The sequence below is a fragment of the Onychostruthus taczanowskii genome, unplaced genomic scaffold, assembly GCF_017590055.1.
Source record: "Onychostruthus taczanowskii isolate IOZ18803 unplaced genomic scaffold, ASM1759005v1 scaffold42, whole genome shotgun sequence".
NCBI classification, from domain to species: Eukaryota; Metazoa; Chordata; class Aves; order Passeriformes; family Passeridae; genus Onychostruthus; species Onychostruthus taczanowskii.
Genome location: NW_024501682.1, coordinates 2,732,200 through 2,757,488, shown reverse-complemented (window position 1 = coordinate 2,757,488; position 25,289 = coordinate 2,732,200). Strand labels below are relative to the sequence as shown.

At 39.0% G+C, this 25,289-nt stretch overlaps 1 protein-coding gene and 1 non-coding gene across 2 annotated transcripts in view; one reads left to right on the top strand and one right to left on the bottom strand.

Moving 5' to 3' along the window:
* Nucleotides 1-455: 455 nt before the first annotated feature.
* Nucleotides 456-549, bottom strand: TRNAI-UAU. Its single transcript has 2 exons — nt 512-549; nt 456-491 (listed from the first exon to the last, which is right to left on the bottom strand). It is a non-coding gene; the product is annotated as a tRNA-Ile (tRNA).
* Nucleotides 550-817: 268 nt separating this feature from the next.
* Nucleotides 818-25,289, top strand: part of HAAO (3-hydroxyanthranilate 3,4-dioxygenase) — a 36,780-nt gene continuing 12,308 nt past the window's right edge. The window contains exons 1-6 of the mRNA XM_041413591.1: nt 818-1,181; nt 8,475-8,553; nt 17,084-17,167; nt 18,768-18,874; nt 21,735-21,824; nt 22,541-22,584. Of these exons, the coding sequence (XP_041269525.1) occupies nt 8,497-8,553; nt 17,084-17,167; nt 18,768-18,874; nt 21,735-21,824; nt 22,541-22,584 (382 nt within the window). The 5' untranslated portion in view covers nt 818-1,181; nt 8,475-8,496. The remainder of the gene's footprint in view (nt 1,182-8,474; nt 8,554-17,083; nt 17,168-18,767; nt 18,875-21,734; nt 21,825-22,540; nt 22,585-25,289) is intronic.

Here is a 25,289-nt window from a genome sequence, read left to right as displayed (position 1 = left end):
ATTACCCACGCAATGAGCAGTTACAAAGACTGTCACCACCAAAGGAGGCAAAACAGAGATATGTTATCACCACTGAGTTGCAGCGGCTACGCCAGTGGAGCATTTACTTAAAACACTCTGTATGAAACAACACAGTATAAAATAACCTTTATTTCCTACAGTTCCTCACCCACAAGCAGCTCCGAAGAGTAACATGTTTTTTTCTGTGCAGTAACAAGGTGCCACGAATCCTGTCCCCTTCAGGGCGGACAAGTCACTGTGTGCACACACACAAACACAGGTGGCACCTAGGCACTGGCGCTGCTGCTGTCACCTCCCCATGCGCGCTGCGCCATGCTCCAGCGAGTGCACGCTGCCGCCAGGGCTGCATAATTTTTCTCCGCACTTTTGTCCTTTTCCCTCCCGACCGCCGCCAAGGCCCAAAAAAAGCCCGTTTTCCCTCCCAAAAAGCTGTGTGCTCCAGGTGAGGCTCGAACTCACAACCTCGGCATTGCTCGGCTTTGTACTGCTGTATAAGTACCGCGCGCTAACCGATTGCGCCACTGGAGCCCTGACACCAACTCGTCCCGAACGCTTTATCAAGGACTCGCCCGGCCCCGGCGGAGGAAGCCCGGTTGACTCCCGCCCGCACCCTGCGCTGAGCGGCGGCCCAAGGCCGCCCCGGCTCCCTGCCCGGGCCGCGCTACCCCGTTAGCGGCGCGGAGAAGGCATGACGGAGCTGGAGGACGCTGCACCGCTCAGGGAAGGCGGCGCCCGCGAGCAAGGGAGACAGGAGCGGCGGCGAGACCCGGACAAAGCCCTCCCGCCCGGCCTGCACGCTGGGCGGGCGGGCGGGCAGGCTGCTGTGGGGGTGCGGCAGAGCCCGGCCCCGCTCCGCCGCCGAGCCGGAGGGGCTGCGGGCGCGGCGGGGCGACCGTGGCAGGTGACAGGCGGCAGCAGCGCGGCCTGACCGCCCTCCGGCAGCCGCGGGCTGGAGCCGTCCTCGCAGTTCCGTTCTCCGGGGCGAGACAGACGGAGCCCGGCCCCGAGTCGTGCGAGATCGAACCTCCTGACGGCCTTCGATACAGGCTTGGGCCGCTGCGTCAGCGAATTCAGCCTCCCGTGGGGTGGTGATGCACCCCCGGTCGTGCTCAGGACCAGACCGCAGCGAAAAGTGAGCAGTTACTGGCAGGGAACTAATGGTTGGTATCTGTAGCATCGCTACTGTGTGAGACACGAGGGGTGCCTAGCACTCAAAACAAAGTTTGTTCAACACTGCGTGTGTGTTGCTAAAGTATACCTCCAACGTGGATTTATTCTGCAGTTAGATCTGTCATACCTTATGTAGCAAAAAGATGGTAACATAATTGTCATCAGCAGACACTTAAACCCAAGTGTGACCACTACCTCTCTTCCCCCATGATGTCATGGTAAATGAGCCGACACTTTTTGAACAGAGAGGAGGTGCTTCTCACTTGCTAGGAAAGTTTTTCTCCTGTTGGTGTTATTTCTGTGAGCATTACCTAGAATACATTTCAGTGGTATACACCATTAATAAGTGAAACAGCATTCAAATGCTGTATGTGATCCTTGATGAAGGTGTCTGGCATGGGGAAGAGAACTGGCAGTTCATTTCTTCAGAGAAATCTTCCATCATATAGGTATACCCGTGGCATACCAGAAAACAGCAGCAGCCTTCATTATCCTTAACATCATTATGGTAACAAAATAACCTATATCACACAAAGATTGCTGGGGGGGGCGGGGGGGAAGTAGTACCAAGAATGTAGTTTAAAAAGTATATAGCCCAGTGTCAATATTTAACTTGTATGTTTTTGTTAACATATTTTTCTTGCTGGACACAAGCTTGTAAATTTAAGTTTCTAATGGGTTTGGTGACTGAGAAAGGTAGAAAAATAGAGTGTTTTCCAAAATGCAGATTTTTCCAGTAACCCTTTTTTCCTGTACTCTCAATGCAAAATACTAATTATTTTCACATAGCAGTTTTGTGCTTCAGTACTCTTGCACTTCTCTGGCAGCAAGAGGTTACACATCGAGTCCTTACCTTTGCATAAAGGAAGGATCAGGGCCAGAAGGGAGACCAAACCCCAGGTGCTGAAACAGACTTTGATGGATGTGGAGAACCATCAGGAAGCAGACTAGCAAGTAAAATCCAGGCCCCAATCAGTTCCTTAGGTGTATGAGATGAACTTGTTTACTTGGGTGTCTCAGAGACTGCAACACTGGTTCTTTCTTCGCCTCTCCAATACACTTCACAGAAATAGAGTTTCACAGCGTTCCACACCTTGCAGTTATCTGCATTTATTAGCCCCACTATTATATGCATCAAGTGGCAATTAACTTCATTTTTCAAAACCTACTGACTTTCAGAACGTTGCAGAAAATGCTACCCTAAAATAGCCTCAGCCTTATATTAATGGTGAATTTTATAAGTGTACTTTGTTTCCTCCCTGAGTAGGTTTAACTGTCAGGTTTCTATACCTCATACCAGCCACAAAATGGATTTATGAGCCTGCAACTGAGAAAGTTTTCTCTGCAGGTAATAGTACTTTGTATTCTGCCTGGTGGGAAAAAGCGGAGACTAGGGATTAGAGCAGTGGTTGTGGACAAGAGCCCTGCAGTTAAAACTGGTATTTTAATACCATGATGAACAAGGATTGGCTCAATCAATTCCAGGATCTGTGTTTTTTCCTACTGTGACTCTGGAGATTCTCTTGGCTTTCATGCCCAACAAACCGAGTGCTGCTCTGCAATACAAGTTTCTAATGATGAGGCAGAGTTTTACAAAACCACAGTCATTAACTAGTGTCTGCATTTCTCCAGTCCTGCCAATCTGGGTCATAATCCCTTAAGTGAAAGTGCATTTTAAATAGAAGCTCTCTTTCCTTCACAGCAAAGAACAGAACTGCCAGCAGCATGCAGAACAAAAAGTACCAAAGTGTACCTGTCCGTACGTTCAAAACCAGGCCTCATGTGTTTGCTCTGTGGTGGTGCCTCACCGCAGCCATTCTGTTGTTAGAAATTTCACCTGCTACATAAGTGATGTGATGGTGGTGTTTTGCAATTGAATGAAATAATAACTACTTTGGGCTTATTTCACAGGAAATTGCAGCTAGTCCCATTGTATTAATACAGTGGGACTGTAAATCCACATGTGAATCTTTTTATCTTGAACAGATTTTTTCCTGTTCTATAAATTACATTATGAGTTTAGACTAAACTGCAAAGAAGTGTTAGAGACGAAGGTAAAACAGAGTCACTCTTACAAATACTTGATAAAAGCACAGTATTAATTCAAAGTCACACTCTGTTGCTTTCTTCTGGTGGAAAATTACAACAGTATGAGTTAAAGAACCCCCAGATTTGTACTGCTCATCATGATGAGCTTTCCGGCCTGTAGCTGCACTGCTCATATGTGCAAGCCATGGAGAATGTACCACTGACTTTTAACCAGGTCATTTTATCACCTTATACCCATATACATTCACCCACTAAGCACAGTGTAGATAAAAGTGGAAGACTGAGATATGTCAAGAGCAAAGTGCTAAGATATTGTAATGTCTTGGGATTTTTTTTTGTTTACCCACTCATCTCATGTGTTTGGAGTCTGTTTATAAATTTATTTATTTAAAAAATTGGGGGTGGCAGGGAACAGAGTGAGCAGTCCCATAGCAACTGTGTAGCTCTTGAACAGCAGCTTGTGAGGGAATAAAGACTAATAAAGATCTGGAAAGTCTGGTTCTTCTCAGTTTCTTATTTGCCTGACAATTTGATGGCAGTATGCTGCACTTTCCCAAAGGGCATCACAGAATCAGGGTCAGCTCTCTACAAGCCCTGCTATAACATTGGCAGAGCAGATCAAATTAAGATGAGCATTTATGGACAGCTACTCTTTGTCTTACAAATGCAGGAGACATCAGTATTTTGGCTACTTGGCAAAAGAAGATTCCAGCATTTTCGAACAAATACATATACCACAAACATTCAGGCTTAGAATGTTGAAGGGAGGTTTCTATATTAGACTTGAAAGGAGTGAATCCCCCAGCCTCATCCATTTTTTGTGACTGCTTTTCTGACTGGCCATTTTTGTAGAGGTAACATTCCCACTCCAGTAGATGCAGTAAAGACAATTAAGAAACCCCTTGTGGGCAAAACCCAGTCTCCAATAAAAATAGATATTTTTAAAACACTAGTCAATTATTAGCCAAGCTGCTGGAGCATTAGTGCTCCCTATAAAGTAACCTTTGGCTGATGGACCTGTCCCTTTTGACACTGAAGCCTGAAGACACCTCTCCTACCAGCCAATCCCCTGAGCACTGGGGTTGGAATCACAGGCAGCCTGCTCACGGAAAAAGCACTCTGCAAATTCTGATATCTCAAGCAAAAGTTTCATAGGTGGTGGACCATGGAGCTTCTTGTGAATGTAAGAAAATGGATAGAAGAAAACAAAACTGCCTTTTTGCCACCTGTTTGCAATAAGCTTATGTAAGTAAATGAAGTTGGTTTTTTTACCAAGTTATATATACAAATATTCCTAGCTATAAGAGGAAGCTGCAACAATGCATACATGGTAAAGATCAATAAGGAACCATAGTTCCTCTCAGGCTGCAGCCAGAGTGCTGTTCCAAAGAACAGAAAGTGAGTGAAATCTGATTTGCAATAACTCAGCAGAATCTGCAAAGATCAACTTGAATATGAGATACTTGTCTCAACTCAAAATTACTTGTAGGCAGGGAGACTGAGTTAAGAGAATTTGTGTCAGGCTCTGTGACAGCAAACTCCTAGAAATCAGAAGAGATGGCATCACATCCAAAACCAAATAACAACCTGAAGTAGCTAAAGCTGCTGAGAATCATTCCAACATCACAGAGGAGCCAAAGCTGCAGGAGCAATCAAAATCAGAAGGATGTATCGCTCAAAAACAAGGAAAAAGGAAGGGCAGCAGTACCAGAGGATCAGATTTCCAGATCTGTCAAGGCAGGAGGGTAGGGATCCTGGAGGAAGGGTAGGGAGCCTGCAGGGACAGTTTACAGCCATTTACAGTATTCTGAATGAGACAGCCAGATAAAGGAAAAAAAGTGTGCGCATTATGCAGGTGTATGTACACTATGCATATGCTCTGTGTCAAAGCTTAGGAACAAATTGCAATGTAAATTATCCAATGTGTCTCAAAATATTAACAAGGATTTCTTTGTCAGTGAAGCTGAGGAGAAAATATTTTGTCTAAAACTCTGTATGCAGAAAGCTTTCATTAGAAAGTATTTTCTCTAAGGAGTGACATAGACCCAGGTTTTATAAAGAAATGAAAAAGCATTTTTTAAACTTTAAAAACCTTTCTTTACCATTGTAGTCATTAAAAAAAAAATCAAAAAATATGCCTCTTGCCCTTCCCTTAAATGCTATCTCTAATGAAAAGGTGAATGGGCAGTAGTGTATCAGCAATATTAATTTCCATTCACGGGGAAAGGGTTACTTTTCAAAGTAATGGTTACAAGACAAAGAAAAGGTAAAGAGTACATCCTTACTGCCATGTCTGTGTTGAAACTGCAGCTGTGTGTAGAACTGAAAAATTCTGAAGCTTGAATCACTACAAGTGTTCCCATTTCTTTCATTTCCAAAATGGATTTAGGAAGCATTTTATGAAGTATATTCATTTCTGAAGCTTACCAATGATAATGGGAAAATTTTAGTATTTTACACGTCTTTCTTTCCTTATCAGTACAATGAATCTTTGTATTTACTACACTGTTCTGTACTGCTTACTAGTAGTTCTGTGTAAACCTTGAGTAAATCTGCAGTGTGGCGTCTATCATAGACCTTTGCCCATAAACATTTTAAGAAGCTACAGTGAAACAATAAACATTTTTTGTAATAAAAATTGCATAGTTTAAAACAAAATCCATTTTTCCAACATAGTTTTAGCCTATGTAGAAGGAGAGTAAAACCATCTACTGCATGGATTCTGAGTCTACCACCACCTGCACCTGGTGCTACCTAAGTGTTTCAGGATTTTCCAAAAGGTTTTAGGTGATTTTTCAAGAAGCAGCTAATAGATTTTCAATATTTTTTCAAAGGCTTGATCCTTTATGTGCTCAGTAGAGATGTATAAGGCAATCTTCTCACTGTGTCCTATTGCCTCATTCAAGGCAACCACCTCAAAATTTAACTTACTTTGTTTCAAGAAGACGTAACAGTTAAAACTAAGTCTCACAGCAAAACCAGCAGGGCTTTTGGTATCTGAAGTTATTACAGCTTTCAGGCTTTTATGACATTGTGTTCCATACATTTGAGAGGATCACAATTTCTAAATACCTATTTGGGATTGCAACACAAAACCTCAGTTCTTGAATTAGTGCCTATTCAGAATTTTACCAAGTCAAGAAAATGATACATCTAATTAAATTGCAGTTCTGACATTGTGTTTTAATGACACCAGCTTGTACGTTTGAATGCTTTTAACCTCCACAATGAGCAATTAGTGCAAAATGAAACCCCTTGACACAGTTGATTTTCGTAGGTGCTTCTAAAGCTCTTCTTCTGAGTTCAGAATATGATGCTTACCAAAAGGACTATTAAGTGTGGCCATGAACCCACTGATTCTTTGTAGCCTTATCATGTTTTTGAAGTGTCACCTGCTGGTACCATTTTCTTTATGAGGATGAGAAGAGAAATGTAACATTATGGAAAACTTAATAGTCCATTAATTAGGTCCTCATTCTAACAACAGTACAGTCAAGTAATTTTCTCATCCCTGAAACCTTTACAGTACTCTTAACTGCATTTTGGTAGTCTTAACTGAAACTTTTCTTTGTTATGATATTTCATAACAATAAATATTTAAAGCAACTATATTAACCAGATAACTTTATTTAGCAAGATGGACAAACTTACCTGTTGGAGTTCCGGCTCATATTTCATAGCTGGAATCTTTTGATGGTGTCAGTATACATTTGTTAATGATGGAATGATTAAACCATAGCCTGTTTATTCTATAAAGCCCAGGTAATTCTATGGGATAATTAATCGTAGATTTGCCAAATTAATAAGTCAAGCTGTAATTGTTTTATAGCAGTATTTTTACTTTTACTTAGTGAACTAATAACAAAACTGAATGTTTATTAGAAAAAAAAACAAACTAACCCATCTTAACAGTAGACTACAAGGAAACACAGATTGTCTTTCTCTTATTGTATTCTTCAGCGTTGATTTTAATTTATTTAATTAATTATTATCTGTATTACTGCTGTTTGGGTCATCCAGCCCTTCTTTAGTAGAAGTGTTCATTAAAGCAGTAGCATTACAGTGTGCTGTTGAAAATGAATATTAAATCTGCGTGGTACAAACAATTTGGATTTCAGTTCCTTATTTTATGATACAGATATGAAGCCCAGTGCTAAAAAATATACAGCTTCCTGTGGAGAGAACAGTCAATTCTAATTCTTTGGTTTTATTTGACCAACTAATTTGTCACTGTTACTTTTTAGCTGCTTTACTAGTCCCCACTGTGTTGGTCATTATCATTGAAATACTCTTCACGGAAAAAGTGGTAAGGTAGCAAATTGAATATGTATGTGCCACCACTCAGAACAGCGTCTCTCATTTAAGGCTTACAAGGTGCTGACAGGGACACGTTGTTGTTGTTCCCTGTGTTTCAGGGGATCATGGCCCTCCTGGTTCCATGTTACTGCCCAGAACCTCCTCATTGCAAAGCTGAGGTTAATACACATCAGTTCACTTGTCAAACAGCAGAGGAACAAATTTTGGTTCACAGCTAGCCTGATTTTGAGGGTTTTTTTTAGCAAAGGAAAACCTACTACCTTCCCTTTTTATTAGTGTGAATGGACTGATAGGTAGTTGGGGTGATAGCCTTCCTTGTGATAGCTGAGAGGAATGCTCACTGGGGCACTTAAGAGGGGCAGAGTTAAGAAAAGCCTGGAATCTCTTGTTCTGAAATAGCCACAACCACACTGAAACCACTGTAATGTTATTCCAGCTTAGCAAAACCATTATAAACAGAACAGAAATTAGCTGGCAATTCCTACCATCAGTATCGATGGTAAGTCTACCAATGTTGGGGGGAAAAGTATGTTTTTACCTTTGTTAACTTTTAAGAGTTTTACCTTTACATAATCAGCTCAGGTTGAAAAGCCTCTTTTCTAGTTCCTGTCTCTTAGGTAACATTCTTTATCTTTTCAATTCAAAGCTCTTTTCACAGCTGGCAGCTATTGTTGTCCCCTTTTCATAGCTGGAGGCATTGAAACACCAGGAGGGAGGTAGTTGGCCTCAGGTCACCCAACAGGACAGTGCCAGAGCAGAGAGAGAAGCATCCAAGGTCTATGAGTTCATGTACTGGCTGTTGCTTTCCACTCAAAGTTGTTTCATTGACTCACTGTCCTAAAAAGAATTAAAAATAATAAATGAAATAAAGAACATCATGAACAGAAGTAGCTTCAAAATGTCACTTTCTTTTCCAGGCATCGCTATCAATTAAATGTGATGTTTGTTGGAGGGCCAAATGAAAGGAAGGATTATCATATTGAAGAAGGAGAAGAGGTAACCTATAGGTTGTTTATGTTATTCAGGTTTAATTTATCTATAATGATTAAATGCAGCTACTTTTGAAGCTATAGATTAGCAATGCCAGCCTCAGTGACGTATTTATTAGATCTGCTCATAGGCTTAAACAGAATCATTCACCAGAAACAAAAATCATCTCTGCATTTTGTTTGAAACAAGCACATGAGGTCAGATCTGTTTTGCTGTAATTAATTTCCAACAGGAAACTAGAGAAAGTGTTTTGACACATCCAAATGTCTCATTTCAACGTTTTGGAACAGAATTTTAGGAAGGTAATAATATTTTTAAAACAATATTTTATTGCAGAAGATTGGTCTGTATTTTGAAAGTAACTTTGGTATTCAAAAATCAAAAATATTTTCATTCACTAGAAATTACTTTTTTTTGTGGACTTTGTGAGAATCGTCAGCTTTTCAGCTTTCATTTGAGTTTGGAAAGTATAGACCCTTTAAATATTTTTCACATCATTCCCCTGTGCTCAAAGCCATTCCACTGGTGGCTCAAAGTCATTCCAACTTTGAGTTGTGAGCAGCCATTGTGACAATTGAGCATATAGAAACCTAACAAAATTGTAAAGTTTTCACCTTCTTTGTTTACTACCTTTTTCTTGGAATTGCTTGCTGCGCCTGGGGACTTCTCCACCACCGGCTCTGAAAGAATCTTACGGGAAAGTGATTACTAGAGGTCTGGAAGTAAGGGTATCAGGATGGAGACAATTTTCCTTGCTTCCCAGCAGAATAATTTAACTTCGTGTCATTCCAATGACATTTGACAACCGAATTTTAAGTGTCTTTGGAAACTCAAGCCTAAGCATCTACATAGTTTAAGGCAGAAGTGGGTCAAGTTTCTATAAATCCTTTCAAAGAGAAAGAAAAATTCATTTATTTATCACTGAATCATTTCTCCCCAAACCCACCCCAGAATTTCACAAGAGCCTTCATTGATTTCCTGTTCTAACTGTGCTGTGCATGTGTGTGTCGTCTTTACAGACACACAGCCCTGGAAGAGCAGATGCAGAGTCATCACTGGGTGACTCCCACCTGTGTTGGATTGTCACTCCCATCTCCTAGCCCACCTGTGGCTGTGGGCACAGGCATATCCATCACGGACCAGGTTACCAGCACAGTGCACTGTGTCCCTTCTCATGGGCTGTGCAGGGTGAGCTTTGGCAGCATCTGGGACCAGGCCATCACGCTGTTTGGGATTCCTTAAAATGAAAATTAGGCTGATTTAATTTAACTTTTTTTGTTGTTTTTCATGTTGGAAGATGTTCCTGTATTTGTAAATAACTTGGCCTATCCTTTTATAAACTATTTCTGTGACTTCTCAACAATATAAAAAGTTAACCATATCCATAAAGGCATAATTTTTCATTTACTGTTGCATATTGATGTTGTTGCTAACTCAAGTGGAAACAAGGGGTTTTTAGGTTTTTATCAGTACATGCTCATTACATAGTAGGCTTCTCACAATCATTCAAAAACCAAAGATGGAAACATAACAACCCTGTAACATCGGAAACTTGGCAATACACACATCAGAAGCATTATCAGTTATGTCCCAGTTTAACATATGGGCCAATTTTGTTCAGTTTTATAAAAGTACATTATAGTTATTCATTGCACTTTACCATAGTTTTTATCAGACACATTTACACTTTCCTGTGATCTAACTTAGAACCATGTTTCTCATTAGAGAAGAATTGTGAGGTAGAGAGTATCCTAGCAAAAGGGCATATTCCTAAATTAGACTTGGGATTAAAATAAAACCATTCAAAGCCATATTCAGCTCATTATTTTGTCAGAAAAAGGGTAACTTAGAGTTCTGGGTGATAATTTGAAGGCAGAGTATATAGACATACTGTCAGCAAGCCAAATCACGAATGTGAAAACCCACAAATCCTTCAGGCAAATTTAGCTCATGCTGTTCTACTGTTAGTATTCCCACAGCAAAGAAGGGTTGGTTGGAGAGAAAGTTAAATTTAGGATTGTTTATATCTGTCCACTCACTATCTCATGCCTGTTATCACACAGTTTATGGAGTGTCCTGTGGCAGAACTTGCGCTTGAAAGCCTACAGTTCACAGCAGCAAAAGGTTGGCATGCAGAGATAAGGGCTGAGGAGCATCCTCCCAAGCTGCTCTCTGCTGGTGCCATTAACATGCAGGTGTATCAGGAAGATTAGGTCTGACTGTCTAATTAGGAGGAAAAAAAACCAGAGACTTGATTTGAAGTCTCTTCAAAGCCTTTTAGAATTGTCTCCTGAGCAGCCATTTAGGCTAAAATGACAGCCAGTCTAGCGCAATTTCTTTCTTCCTCTCAACAAGCAGGCATTTCCTAAAAAAACTCTTATATTTTGTTCCTTCTTAGTTTTCTCTATAGCTCTTCACTGCCTTCTTAAACTTCTGTGCACTACTTCTTTGCCACCATTCTGCACAAAAAGAGTCTCATACCTGATACTGTGTTACATTGGACGGGTTTTTTAAAGAGAAATATGAAGCTGCAACTTACAAGTGTTAAACCATTCACAGTCTTCAGCTGGAATTTACCAGGAAGTCATATTCATTCTTATTTGTAAAGTTCCCTTTTGCTCTCTTCTCCATCAGAATAGAGGTAGTCAACAAACATCTACTCAGACATTCTCTCTCTCTAAATCAGACTCATTCAAAATGAAATGCTTTAGGAAATGCAGCTTCTCTTGGAATGTGGCAAAAAAGTGCTGTGAGGATGGACCTATGTATCTAATACTGACAGAACTTTCTAGGAAGTGTTTGTGCTACATAACGAGTTCTGAAGGTTTCCAATAAATCATTATTTTGATGTGCCTCATTTGTCAAGACAGTTTTGGGTTCCATGGACTAGTGACTACAATTCTTGTGTGGTCAACTTGATGAGGCCACTGAAAGTTTCTGTGGCAGGCCTGACACGATCACAGAGTTGCAGAATCACTAAAGTTGGAAAACACTGCCAAGATCATCAAGCCCAACCTTTGACTGAAACCACCTTGTCATCTAGACCATGGCACTGAGTAGCATATCCAGTTGTTTCTGAACACCTCCAGGAATTATGACTCCACCACCTCCCTGGGCAGCCATTTCAATGCCTGACAACCCTTTCCATGAAGAAATTCTTCCTGCTGTCCAACCCAAGCCTCCCCTGGCACAGCTTGAGGCTATGTTCTCTTGTGCTCAATCACTCACAGCTGTGGGGTAGCAGGTACCAGGGAATAGTCCTCAACATATCTTTGTCTTGGATTTTTCATCATACCATAGAATTTGTGACAAGAAGAGTTTCAGTGTTAACATAGCCTACAGGCTTCATGGTGTATTTACTGCATTTTTACTTGTAAAGCCTGAGGGTAGGAAAAAACCCCAAATTCTTCCAAAGAAATAAGTGAAAACCCAAGGGGACCATATATTTTGGAGGAAGCTAATGACAGAGAAACCCCACGATCATAACAAAACCTAGCTCTAGTACAAGAATTTCAGAATTTATTTACTGCATTGTGTGGGCAGCCTTGGGGAACAGTGACATATGCTAACAGCTAAATCTAGATCTAGGATCACAAAATCTAGGATCACAAAAGTAGTTAGGCTGCTATCTCTTTACCCACCTCAGTCCACCACTTGCACACAGTGAATCTCAACTAACTTTGATTTTGCTGACTTTGATTTCTTAGCAATTTGCATCTGTTGTTGAGTCTATGTAAAACAGCACAGTTCCATGCAGAGAAATTCAAATCAGCCTTTCATCTACCACCTGCAAGACATTTGCATTGGCACAATCCCCACTTGGATTTAGAAGTCACACTTCTTACTGTGCTGTATTTTACCCTAAGTTTCTGCTCTCACCATCTATGTTGTTTCCTATGGATAGAGCCACCTAATTACAGGCACATCCCCACAGACCAAAGCCCTCGTACTGCAGTCCTGAAGAGAACTCTCAGAGAAGGAGCTCCCCCTCCTTTGATCATCTTGGTGAATTTCTTCAGCTTCTTCTAGCATATTCACGTGGTCTGACTGAGATACAACTTCATGCTTGAAACATGATACAGGTTTGAGGTCACATCTGCCACAAGTCATCTGAGTTTTCTTGATCTGAGTTTTGATTTCTCTTTCTCTCCCTCTCTCACAGACACCACAAGTAAGACTTGGCTCCAGTTTCTAATAGATTATCTGCCTAAATGAAGCCTGACTCCTTCTAGCGTATGCTGCTCTCCAGTCAGCATGCCTTTGAGAAACTCCTCCCTATCAGATTAATTTTCCATTTGCATTTTATAAGGATAGTGGATGTCTGAAAACAAGAGGAAAGTGTGGCTAGGTGAGCATTCCAATAGGTTGTTTTGTCTTGCTTAGATCTCAAATAAATCTGAGAACCTGAATCACAACAAAACAGGAGAAACATTTGCTTCTTTCCATTTAAAAATCCCCACATTTAGCTGATAAAGAATCTTGGAATATTTTAATAAAAACCAGCTCCTATTAAAGCTTAATAAGAATGATGATCCTTTTGCATCAGAAGGAGATTGTGTCTTCAGAAATAGTTTTGCTGCATAAAATTGTTGGTGTGAGTTTTGGCTAGTATTCAGGTCTCACAGATGACATGTAAATGAGCAGAGGGAAGTAAAAAAACAAACCACACCAAAAGCCCTAAAAATAGTTTTCTCTACCTTCCTAATCTGTTTGTCTTGTAGACTTCTGATGACTGAAAAACCCTTGTGAAAGGGAGAAAATGGTTTTTCTATACTTAAATAGATCAGTCACCACTGAAGTCTGGAGAGGACCCAGGCTCTACTCCCACATCAGAATTTTATTTGCTCTGCAAATTAATTTAATGCTTAGCCATATGACAAGCAATACAAGCCAGGATATACCAAGCCAGAGCCTAATCCCAGAAGTGGCTGAGCAATCCCAAATTCCATTTTTAGATGCAGTCAGAACTCAAAGTATCCTGCTAATTACAGATCTCTTTAGAGGTCTGTAAGTAAGCTGTCTGCTATCAAAGCCCTCATGGAGCTCTGGGTTCCTGTGTCTAGGCAGAGTTTGAAATCAAAGGTGGATCCAAATTAAATTACATAAACTGCTGTACATGAAATAAAATAGACTTGTGGGTCTTTTAGTTAGTCAATACAGACCAATTTCAAATCCTGTATTCTTCCACTGCTAGATGCTTCTTTGTTTACTCTGCTAGGATACACATACATGGATGAAGGAGCAATTCTCACCACGCTAGGTGGTGAGAATATAGTGAGGATGTTAGGACTTCTTTTAAGGTAGTATCTCCTTGTTCTACTACCCTGATGAAATTTCCATCAAGACAAGCAGTTTCAGCAATGATTCCACTGATGGCAACAGTGAATTCCTACCTCTGTGCACCTCCTCTTCAGCATAATTTTTTCTGTGAGTATTCATAATTGAATGGAATATCACTGTACAGAATTGAGAGGGATTCAGCACTGGCCACTCTACCTTCCCCTGCAGGCATGATACTATCAGGTTTGAAGCATGATCAAAAAGGATGAAGCAGACTAAGGAAGGAGGATGTATTTCTCCTATAACAAAGAAAATTTAAGGGAAATTAAATTAATTTTAAAAAAAACCCTCTCAGTCTTAAGGTGTTTTTATTTGAGTTTTGTAGGTATTTCTGCAGTTTTAATGGTCATATTGAGTAATGTTATGAAATAATCTTACGCTTGGGGCAAAAAAGCACTCCTAGGTGCTTCATAACTTCTAGAGGTAAGATGAGCATTAATAAAGGAGCATTAATAAAGGAGGTGTTTTTAGTGTAATCATAATGAGAAGATACCACGTAGTAAGCAGAAAACTAAACAAAATGCTGACCTCTGGAAAAGAAGAAGAAGAAAGGAAGATACAATAAATAAATAAGCACATTTAGTAACGAAGGATAAAAACAATGGTGAAGAACTTTTGTTTCTTCCTTGAGACACGTTTTTCACCCCAAAGGACAAAATTCATGCCCAATTGTGAGCTATTATGCAGTAGCAATAGACAAATCTAGGCTTTTCTACAAGAGATACATATACATTTCATGTAACAAGAGGCCTTGTCGTTAATAACATGTTAATAGAGCAAAAATATTGCACATTTCCTCAGTTTTTAGTACTGCTGGGGAGAATGGATACTAGATTATTCCAGTAAGAGCAGTGCAGCTGGGAAACTTATATTTTCAAGTGGTATGAACTCTACTGGCTTACTATCCTATCTATATAGGTGTATATTATGCACACATGTACACCTGAATTTTCTTTTTGATTTTTTTTTTCAAGAGAGACTTAGGAAAACATGAGATTTGCCCAAAAGGCAAAAGTTAGATAGTATTTAGAAAAAATAATTTTCCAGCAAAAAGACAGTACTCTGCTGCCAATCTGGCCTCTGAAATGGGTGTGGACTGTAACTCACTGAGATATTAAATAGCTGAAATTTTCCTTAGTAAAAAGTTCAGGTTATATTATAAGTAAAGCAGTATATTCACTAATTGCTGCTGCTTGTATTAATCACAGTTACATCGGATGATTTATGGATGAGTGAAGCACTCAGACAATTAAAAAGAAAAAAGTTTTGAAGAATAGACCATAATATACAGTGAAAGGTACTATTTAAATTCAGTCAGAAAAACACTTTCATTGACAATGTGTAGCCCACGTCATTCCTCCTCTCCCACTGCAAAACAGTTCTTTTAATTCATAACTTACTGTTTATAATCTTTCCTTATGACTGTAATGCTTCACCTCTGAACTGGACATCCATTCTCAAGTTTTTAATTTCCAGGAAGGTTTCTCAGCTGCATGATTCATGTCAGAACCAGGATAAACTCTACTTCTGTAGTCCTTTTCCTCATCTACAAGTCCTGTGCATGGGTTCAGTAATAGCTGCCCCAGTAGCTGCAGGGGAAATAACACTTCTGAAGCTCACGATTTCCAAAATTATACTTTAGGTTTCAGCATTATCAGTGCCATATGACCCACAGCTGATGTGACAATCCATCTAGATCATACAGTCTTAGATGAATCTTCTATGACCTGGAGGAGAGGCCATTTCCCCGCTCAGATCACTTTCTGTCATGCAGGGAGCACCTGGCCCTGTCCAGTGGAGGGAGAGCTGCTGTAGCATTGGGTGCTGCCCTGCAGAAATGCCAAAGAAAGCCAGAGCCAAAGAACACAGAGGTATAGGCTGCAGTGAGGATCAGTAGCCTGGCACTGTGGCCTTCCAGACAAGAGTTATAATTTATCTGTAGTGATGTCCCTGGCACAAGGTGAACTTTTCACTCATTTAAACTTTCAGCATGAGCTTTTTTTCCAGTGTATCTTCAGTTCTCCCTATTGTTTTGTTCCCTTGGCAGCATATTTATTCTTTCTCATACTCACAGAGGTGTTTCTTCAGTTCCAGGGGGCATGTATTAATATTTCAAAACTCTTTCAGAAATAATACTGATTTAAAAATTGATTAAGCTTTTCTAATGTTGGAAGGAGTTCAGTTCAGGGGATTTTCATGCTTCAGTGGTTTCTTCTTTCCCCTATTTATTTTTCATTTTGATGAAATTGTAGAGACTTGCTATACATAAGGGATTTTTTCAATTATATTTCTAACTTTGAATCATGTTTCAGACTACTTCAGCTGCACTAGCACTCTGGTTTCTAGATGTGGTAAAGAGAACATGGAAAGCATGGCAGAAGTGACTTCTGAAAATATTATTGCTCTGCACTATATAAAAATGAGGGGGAATGTGCCCATTATTTCAGATCAAGGATACAGATCTGCTTACAGATCATAACCCAGTTCTGTCATGAAACATGAGGACCCGAACACCTCAGAGCCCCCACAAAGCAGAGTAGGTTTTGGTCTGAAAACAGCTGTATCACCCAAGATAGAATTTTGTGTTCAGTGGTTCTGTCCTTATAGACACTTTGAATTTAACCCTGTTACATATAAACAGTGGGAAGAGCAGCAGCTGTTGCTGGATTTGAGGGTATCCACAAAAGTAAAGCAGAACAGCTTCCAAATGGGCAATTCTTCCCAAATGAGAAAGCGCCATTAAAAAATTGAAAAAGTACACAAAAAAAACCCTGTGTGTGCATATTTGGAGCTTATTTGGAGAACTGACATATAATTTGATTGATTAAAGACTCTGCTACATTTGAAATTAAGCTTTCTATATTGTGTAATTAATGGGTGCTTGAACTGTAATGTTGAGCCCTCCAAAAAGTAATTCCAAGGGTAAAACCAGGTCAATGGAATTCCACCAGGTGCAGAGGATAGCTCTATATGCAATTACAGACCTCTTGGATAGATTACTAAGATAATAGAAATAATACATATTCTGTAACTTTTTAAAAATCAACATATTTTAGAAGCCAGTTGTTAGAAAAAATTCTGCTAATACTTGCAACTGCAAATTGAATGTATTTATACATGTATTCTTTGTATAGAGAATATAAAGCACAGAATGTCTTGGAGTAGCTGCCTTAATGCTATATTTTTATTTCTTCAGCTTTTTTACCAGGTTCAAGGAGAAATGTGTTTGAAGATAATTGAAAATGGGAAACACAAAGACGTTGTCATCCGAGAAGGGGAGGTAAAATGGGATTGTTTTTCTGTTGTAGTTGTACATAAGTATGTTAACCAAATGTTTTATATGTTATTTAGAAACCAATTTATCCCTGCTGTGCAAAAGATGGCATCAGGATTTATTAAAAAAAAACCAGCCAAAAGCTTGAATGGAAAATTTTAAGAAAATAGTAGGAAACTACAATAAACTGTGTTCAACATTTGACTGTTTCAATAACAGATGAAAATCCCTCTGAACATCTTGGGTATATATTCATATAGTCCAGAGCATACTGAGAGAAGTTCTTATTCCCCTGCATTGCATGGGATCTGCCATGTGAATTCTGTTGGATCAGGCTTTTATTCACACCTTGCCAGGTACACACTGCTCACCCACCTACACACACCATTAAGCAAACTGCCTAAACTGAGGAATTTAAATGATTCATACATTTTCAGCCTTCTTTAGTCCTCACAGCTTTCCTTTCCAGCCATCACAGTAGGACAGCTTTAAAAGAGCCGTTTACAAATAAAATTTATCCAATTTTTCCTTATAGTAGTACACTTGCTAAAGCATAGGTTTCAGTGCTTTTACCAAGAGCGTGAATACACACTGGCTGTTACTGCGAGTTAGATGTATACTACAACTGCCACTCACTGTCACAAGCTTGGACTGCACTCAAGTCTTTGAAAGGACTATTAGATCTTGTGGAGACAGCCCTTAAAATGGAAGGCGTGTTAAACCCAATAGCTTAATGCCATTAAAAGCATTACAACTGTTTCAGTGATGAAACAGAGCCACGTTTTCCAACTACGAGGTTCTGGTATTACACTTCACACTGCAGGAGCACACCCAGCTGAGATCTCAGCGTGTAAGAGAAGCACTAGCAAAAAGGAGCACACAATACTTGGTGGGAAGACTGACACTCATACTACTAAGGCACCATCATTAGCTCTGTTTTGTAGACAGAGAAACTCTAATGACTGCCCAGCCTTAGCAAAAACATCTGTACTGGTGAAGAATACAGGCTAACCAGCTAGCTGCTAGGAAAGGTTCAGAAATAGACTTCTCTTAACCAGATGTTGCCTATTCACTTTGTCACTTGCTTGAGTAAACAGCCCCTCATATTTGTTATTTATTTTCAGAGAGAGTAGCACTCCTCATCGTGCAATCATGCAATCAAAGGTGCTCACTGTGTTGGGAGGATACACGTGGCTGATCAATTTAGACATTTTATTGAGCAGACAAAAAACCTGCTTTTTTATTTCCATTTCAATTACTCAGAAATTGCAGTAAGTTTATAAATTTCAGAAGAGAAATTGATTAGATTTTCATTTCAATTGTGTCTAGCAATGATGATCAAACCAGGAGGAGAGAACTTGCCTGCCATCAAGGCAGTGCTGATTGCAGTCACTGCGTCATCATTCACAGAGAAAGCAAGAAACAGTGTTTGCAGGGCTGTGGGTACCACAGTGGGTGCAGCTGCAAAGGAACAACATGGGATCAACAAAAAGTAGGGGAGAAGTGGGGAAAGGAACAGAAGACTTTACACGTTGAGGGGCAGGAAAAGGACAATGCAAAAAACAAAGACTTCCTGACACTGATGCTTTCTGATTTCTTTTAACAGATGTTCCTGCTACCTGCCAGGGTACCTCATTCTCCTCAGAGATACAAAAACACTGTGGGTCTTGTGATTGAGAGGGAAAGATTAAAAACAGAAATGGATGGGCTAAGGTGAAGTATAAACTATTGACTAATCTGTTCGAATTAATAATATAAACTGATTTCTCATAGCAATACAATGCTGTGTTTTAATTTCCTGATAATTTATCAGATTCATCCCAGCGATTTTGTACTAATTCTATCCACACATCTATTCATACACACATAAACAGAGATCTCATTTAGCATTTGCTTTAGTTAAACAAGGACCATATTGAAATTTCTAAAATACATGTTGTGGTTATAGCAATCTACTTATCTACTATGTACTGCTATTGCCTTAAGTTTAAAAAAAAATCTCAGAGCTCTCTAACAACCCAGATAAAAAAGATTTTTTTATCAGTTCTGGCAAGCAGAATATTAATTCCTTTGCAAGCACTGAAAGCAAAAAGAAGAACAGCTTTCTTGTCAAGTGTGTGGGAAGCTAGAAACAAAAGTCAATTTTCTCACCACTAGTCCCTCTACACTGTACACACCTCTGCCTAGGTTTTATTGCCTTTTGAGAAAAACATCTTCATGTAAGTGAGTGATTTGCTTTGTATTCTAGAGAGAGCAGGACTAAGCTTTGTCTTGTGTCCATACAGAATTCACAAGTCTAAGAGGGAAAGTCACAACAGTATAACCTTAGAAAAATCTAGAAAAGCTGTCTTGGTATTAACCAGAGATGACAGACCAAGCAGAATTTATAGCTGTCCATATAATCCGTACATATTTAAAACTGCAGAGATATCTGTAAAGTGCTGTTCCTGTCCTTTCACCTACAATTTTGATTGTTGCACAGGTAGTGCCACAGCAGGAAGATTGCAAGTATGCAGAGCTAGAAAGATATACTTTTTCATTTAAAGAAAAAAAAGGCTATGGAAAGAAACTAAGAAAGGGACCATTCAAGAAAAGAAACACACGACTAAATTTCAAGCTAAAAACAAGTCCAGTTCATTTAAAGTATTGTTTACCTATGCACTTGTCTCTTCTTTTCCTTTCATTGCAGATGAGTAGATTGTCTGGACTTACATTATTTAAATGATACTTTGAGCTAGAAAAAAAAATTACCAGTGATTTAGATGAAAAAGTTTATTATTAAAATAAAAAGGACTAAATAGTAAAAAAAGAACTTAAATAGTAAAGTAAACTTCACCTAAAGTAAAACAACCTACCATGTGAAGTCTGTGAATGGTATGAGACAGAGAAATGCTGAATGCCTTTTTAGGGATCCAGGCTGATCTAAAGATTTGCACTCCAATATAGGCATGCTCATGTGGAGAAGCTAAACTAAAAGCTACCTTATGGCTTGCAGGTGGAAATTAACACATCATCAATTCAAAGTATCTAATCAGATGCCTGAAAATAAATCAGGGGTTTTCAGTGCCCTTGTTTTCACACCGATGTGGTGAATAAAGACACTTGAAATTTTGGAAGTGAGAAATCTTGTCATGCTTTTGAACCTACATTCCCTCTGTGTGCTCCTGGGAGATAGGGGAATTTACTGCCAGAGCCCCTAATGTCCTCTTACTTTTTTCAACACCAGCCACCTGCAGCAAAGACTGCACAAGAGGAAATCCTAATGCACTTTGAAGTATGCTGACTCAGAGTCTAATACTGTGTTACTGTTCCATTATTTATGGTGTCTACAAACCATAGTCATAAATCAGAGCTCCCAGCATGCTGATTACTGCACAAGTGAAGAATAAGTAGCCTGTTCCAATGTTCCAGCCTAAGTAATGATTACTTGTCTTGTGCTATGAGAAAAATGATCTAGCTACTCTTAATTCTATGGCAAATAAGTACGAAACCAAATGAGTTTAATGTTATTCATATTGTCAGATACTTTATTTGTACCAAACAAGACATATTTAGTATCTCCCTTCTCTGTAGATTGTCTGTGGTTTTAGATTTTGTGATGGCAGCACAGCTTTTTCTAAATTGGAGGTGTAGATAGTGTTATTCTCTTCAGTGTATCCTCTTTTTGCAAAACATGAGGAGCCAGGGAGCTCTTAGAAAATTTCTGGACAATATATGTATAGATACATAAGACAGAACATGAACATACAGATATGCACAGGATAATTACATAAGTTTTGTTTTCCTCTTCAGACACACATTCCAGTAACTTTAATCTAAAAGACACACAGGACCTTTTTAAAAACACTGACAATATATGTGACAGGACTGGAGCATCATTCCTTTCCAGTCTTGCAGTCTTTTAAAAATCTGATTGTAAATTTTATATTTGCCAGTCCTTAGATTGATTCCATACAACAACCTTGACTGGTTGACCTCACCAAAATTTATTTATTTAAGACAAGAAATTAACGCAAGTGAAGCACTAAATTCCTCTTCAGAGGGGTCACTCAAACACTTCCCAAATCTGTGTAGCTGAAAACCATCTATTTTTCACTAACAAGTCCATAACCACCTTGTTTTTTTATCAGCCCCTGCATGGGCATTAAGTAAGCTGACTCTATCAATATGGGTATTTATGTCATTGCGGCACGGAAGCAGTTACTGGAAATGGTATTTGGGTCCAGGTTTTCTTGCAGTAACTACATCCAAGGTGAAAGTATTGGTCCCAAGAGATTATGGCCAGCAATCATTTCCAGAATGAAATCGGGAAAGGTTGCTGAAGGAATTTGGTGAGTTGTGATTGATCAACAGTACTACAAGGCACTCCACAGAAGTTTGAGCACCCCACCACCAAGTCACTTAACCAGGAAAACAGAAAGCTTTCCCAAATAACCATTCCTCAGAATGAAGTCCACCAGGCTTGACAATAAGTTGCTCTTACACAACATCAAGTAGCTATTTTCTTCAAAAGACTGAAACTGTCTGATCAGTTAGTTAATAAAAGGATTGACTAATGTGTTTACTTTATCAGATACTATGTTGGAGAATCAACTGATGTCCTCTTTGAAAAATGGTTTCACTGTGAAGATCTTGGCACCCAACTTATACCAATAATTCAAGAGTAAGCTTTTTCCTTTGTAAATTAAAAAAAAAAAATTGAAATTATATTGTAGATCTTTGTCAGTCTGTGGCTTATGTTATTAATTTGCTATTTATACTGCATTTTACATAGACTTGTTAAAAGTTAATTGCTGCTTTATAAATTTTTAATCATGGCTTGTATGCCCCAAATTCATCAAATCAGATTTTCAAAAAAAAAAGAGAGAAATCAAGTATTTCACACACCCATCTGGAATATACTTTTTGAACCAGTAGACTTAGTAGCACACTGCTTCTAAGTGCAAAAAGGATTGAGTGAAAAATTAACACTGATTAATGCTAGGTTATCAACGTAAATCACTGAACTGCTTTAAGGCTTCTTTCACTCTTGCTTTAATCTAAATACTTTTAATTGATATTATTTATGCATGATAAGGACTGTGGCAAACTTGGTAGAGAGCTACTTTCTAAGAAACGTGTGAATGTCATTAACTCATCAGTTTGTTAAATGGTTACTAAAGGTGAACAAGGGAAGTGTTTAGTGACATTAATCTTGTAGGACTTTCAGACAAATCCTCTGTCAGTAAAATAGATATAGTCTTGCATAGATGTGATAGTAGCTGAGGATTTGGCATATCCATTATCAGCACAAAACTTACTGGCCAGTATTACTGCCTAGTCTTTTTTAACGTACAGAACATCACTTTTTTACTTCTGTTTAAATGTTCATTATTCCAGGTTTTTCAATTCAAGGCAATATAAAACTGGAACACCAAACCCAGGTAATGCAAATTAATTTCAGAATTAGAACAATTGCTGATTGAAGAGCAATGATTCTCACCACATAAAATATTTTTATTTCTGGTTGTGTAAATTAAAATTATTTTTGGGAAGTAATTCCTTTCATGACCTCGACCACAAGGAAATTCCATATAAATGATTACCAACAGCATCTTCTTTGGTCATGTGATGCCATCATAACCACCTATCAGGTAAGTATACTCATGTGAAATGCGACTATCTCTATCCTTCTGTGCCTTTCAAGTCTTATACTAACAAAATTTCACTTGTGACAGCCCATAAAGAGATTTTTGCAAGTAGAATTAATACACTTTATAACTACTTGTAGTCCTTTACCTATAGCTGTGATCTACTCTTGGGAAACCTAGAGAAAACCAGATGATTTTAGTTCCTGTAGGGTCTGGTCTGTTTAACATTTTATTTCCATGCTGTTTTGCCACATTTTTTGTCTCTGTTGTGGATAGTGATTGCAAATTCCACACTGGAACAGATATTCCAGTTGTAACTCCACTTAAATCTGTTGGAAAGAGACATAGAACAGAGAAAGTGCCTTCTAGAAAGCAAAGTTATTCATTTTGGCTTTAGGAGTCAGAGCTCTCAAACATGATGGGGCCTTTCTGCAGGGCAACAAAAGCCTCAATTGCAAGGATATTGCAACTGCACCTTCAGTGAGAAATTTGTTTTGCTGAAATCTTACAGTCCTACTGGCCCACAGCTTTACATGGGCACCCAGCATGTGCATGATCCATTGCTATTGATTAACATAAGCTATACCCAAAATACCACCTTTATGTCTTAATTATGTACAAGACCACACTATAGAACCATTTCTGCACCTGCAGGAACAGGCTCTATAGACTATTTGGAAGTGCAACCTGGTCAGTTCTGCTGCAAGAACTACCTGGAAAGTCTCCATGATATTACCAGGTTCTTAATTGACACATGGAAAATCATTATAAGAATAGCAGAAGCTGCCTGTGCAATCTTCAGGAGAGCCTGAGATTCCTTCCTGGAGAGCTCTTACATCAGTTAGCCAAATGCTAACCAGCTCAGTCTAGCCCACTACTCAGTTAGGTTTGTTCTTTCAAATCTCTCTGCTGTCCCATCTTTGCTGGCAACTGAGGGACATCCTGCACCAGCGAAGAAATGTATGTATGGCTCAGGTGCTCTGTATTCAGCTATGCCACTCTTGATCTCATGACCAACTTGAATGTCATCTCCCAGTCACACTCAAAACTTGAATTCCATAGCTCTTGTCACAAGAGAAATTTTAGTTTCCCCTCTCTAAAATGTTTTTGGGGCCAGCTGTCCTTAATATCCACATCAATTCCTAAATATCTTGAGGTGATTGTTATGAATTACTCTAAGAGAGACAAAAGTTTCAGTGAAACGTTATTTGCACATCTATCCCATTTCTCAGCTTGATAGTCACCATAAAATAAATGTCACTGTCTGCCATCTCAATCATTAACAGAACAAAGTCCTTACTGAAATCCTAAAATTGGGTTAAGCTGTTTTTTGCCTGAATATCAACATTCTTAAAAATAGTTATCTAAAACACTTTCGCCAACATGAAGTTAAGAGAAGAGTCTTCTGTATGGGACAGCAACCTTAAAGCCCTTGCAGTCAGAAAGTGGTAAAGCATCAGAAATCCTGCCTGAAAACTTTGCTGAACCAGCTTTAGGCATTGGTTCATTGACTGACTGGGGAATGTGATTCTCAGGGAAAGGCTTATGTGTCTTATAAATAAAATGGGGTTGTCTCCAAGATCTTACTTTTATTTCTATGCACTGTCAAAATCTGTTTTAGTCTCAGCATGTCACCAGTGTTTGGGTACTGGTGATTTGGTTTGTTTGGGGTTTTCTTTGCATGGAATGTGTGAGAGCTAGGTAGTGCAGGTACTGCCTCACTGTGTGTTCACACAGTGTTTAGCAGAGGAAATATAATTTCAGATGAAGCCTCTAGATGCTGCTGTAATAAAAAAAATACCGTATCACGCGTAGTATCCTTGTTCAATACAGTGATTTGCAATAAGCATCACTCACCAGGCTAAGGGTTTAAATGTCAGTAACAAATGAATAATATTTGGGCAGAAACAAAATAACATTGAAGATAAAATTAAAGATTTATGTTGTTAATATTTTTGCAGAAGATTAGGGCTGAAGAACAAAGCTGACAATCAATCATAAGCTACAATATATCCTGACACCTTTTTTTAAACAAGTAATTCTGAGAAACTGTTATTGATAAATTTAGCACAGAAGCTCTTTCCATGTAATTTACCGACAGGTTTTCAGCCTGGGAAACAGCTCCCTTTTTCCAATTTTCAGGTTTTGTGGACAGTAACTAACCCAACATCTCAGTGACATCTTGTGCATGAGGAAAACACCCCACATTTTTAGTTACAAAAGTTTTAGTTTATAGCTCCTGTAACTCTCAGTATGACTGACAGTGTTTAAACAAAAACCAAAACCAAACAGTTTGACCGAGATAGAAGTAAGTTGATAGTATGTTCACTCTGAAGGCATACCCAGCTGATATAAAAATAGTGCTTTGGTTTTATTCCCTCAGGAGCTCTCTCTCTTTCTTTCTTTTTTTTTTTTTTTTTTTTTTTTTTTTTTAAGAAGTAGGGTTCAGCAACCAGCATGACATTTGTAACATATAACAAGATACTGCCAGTTGCCAT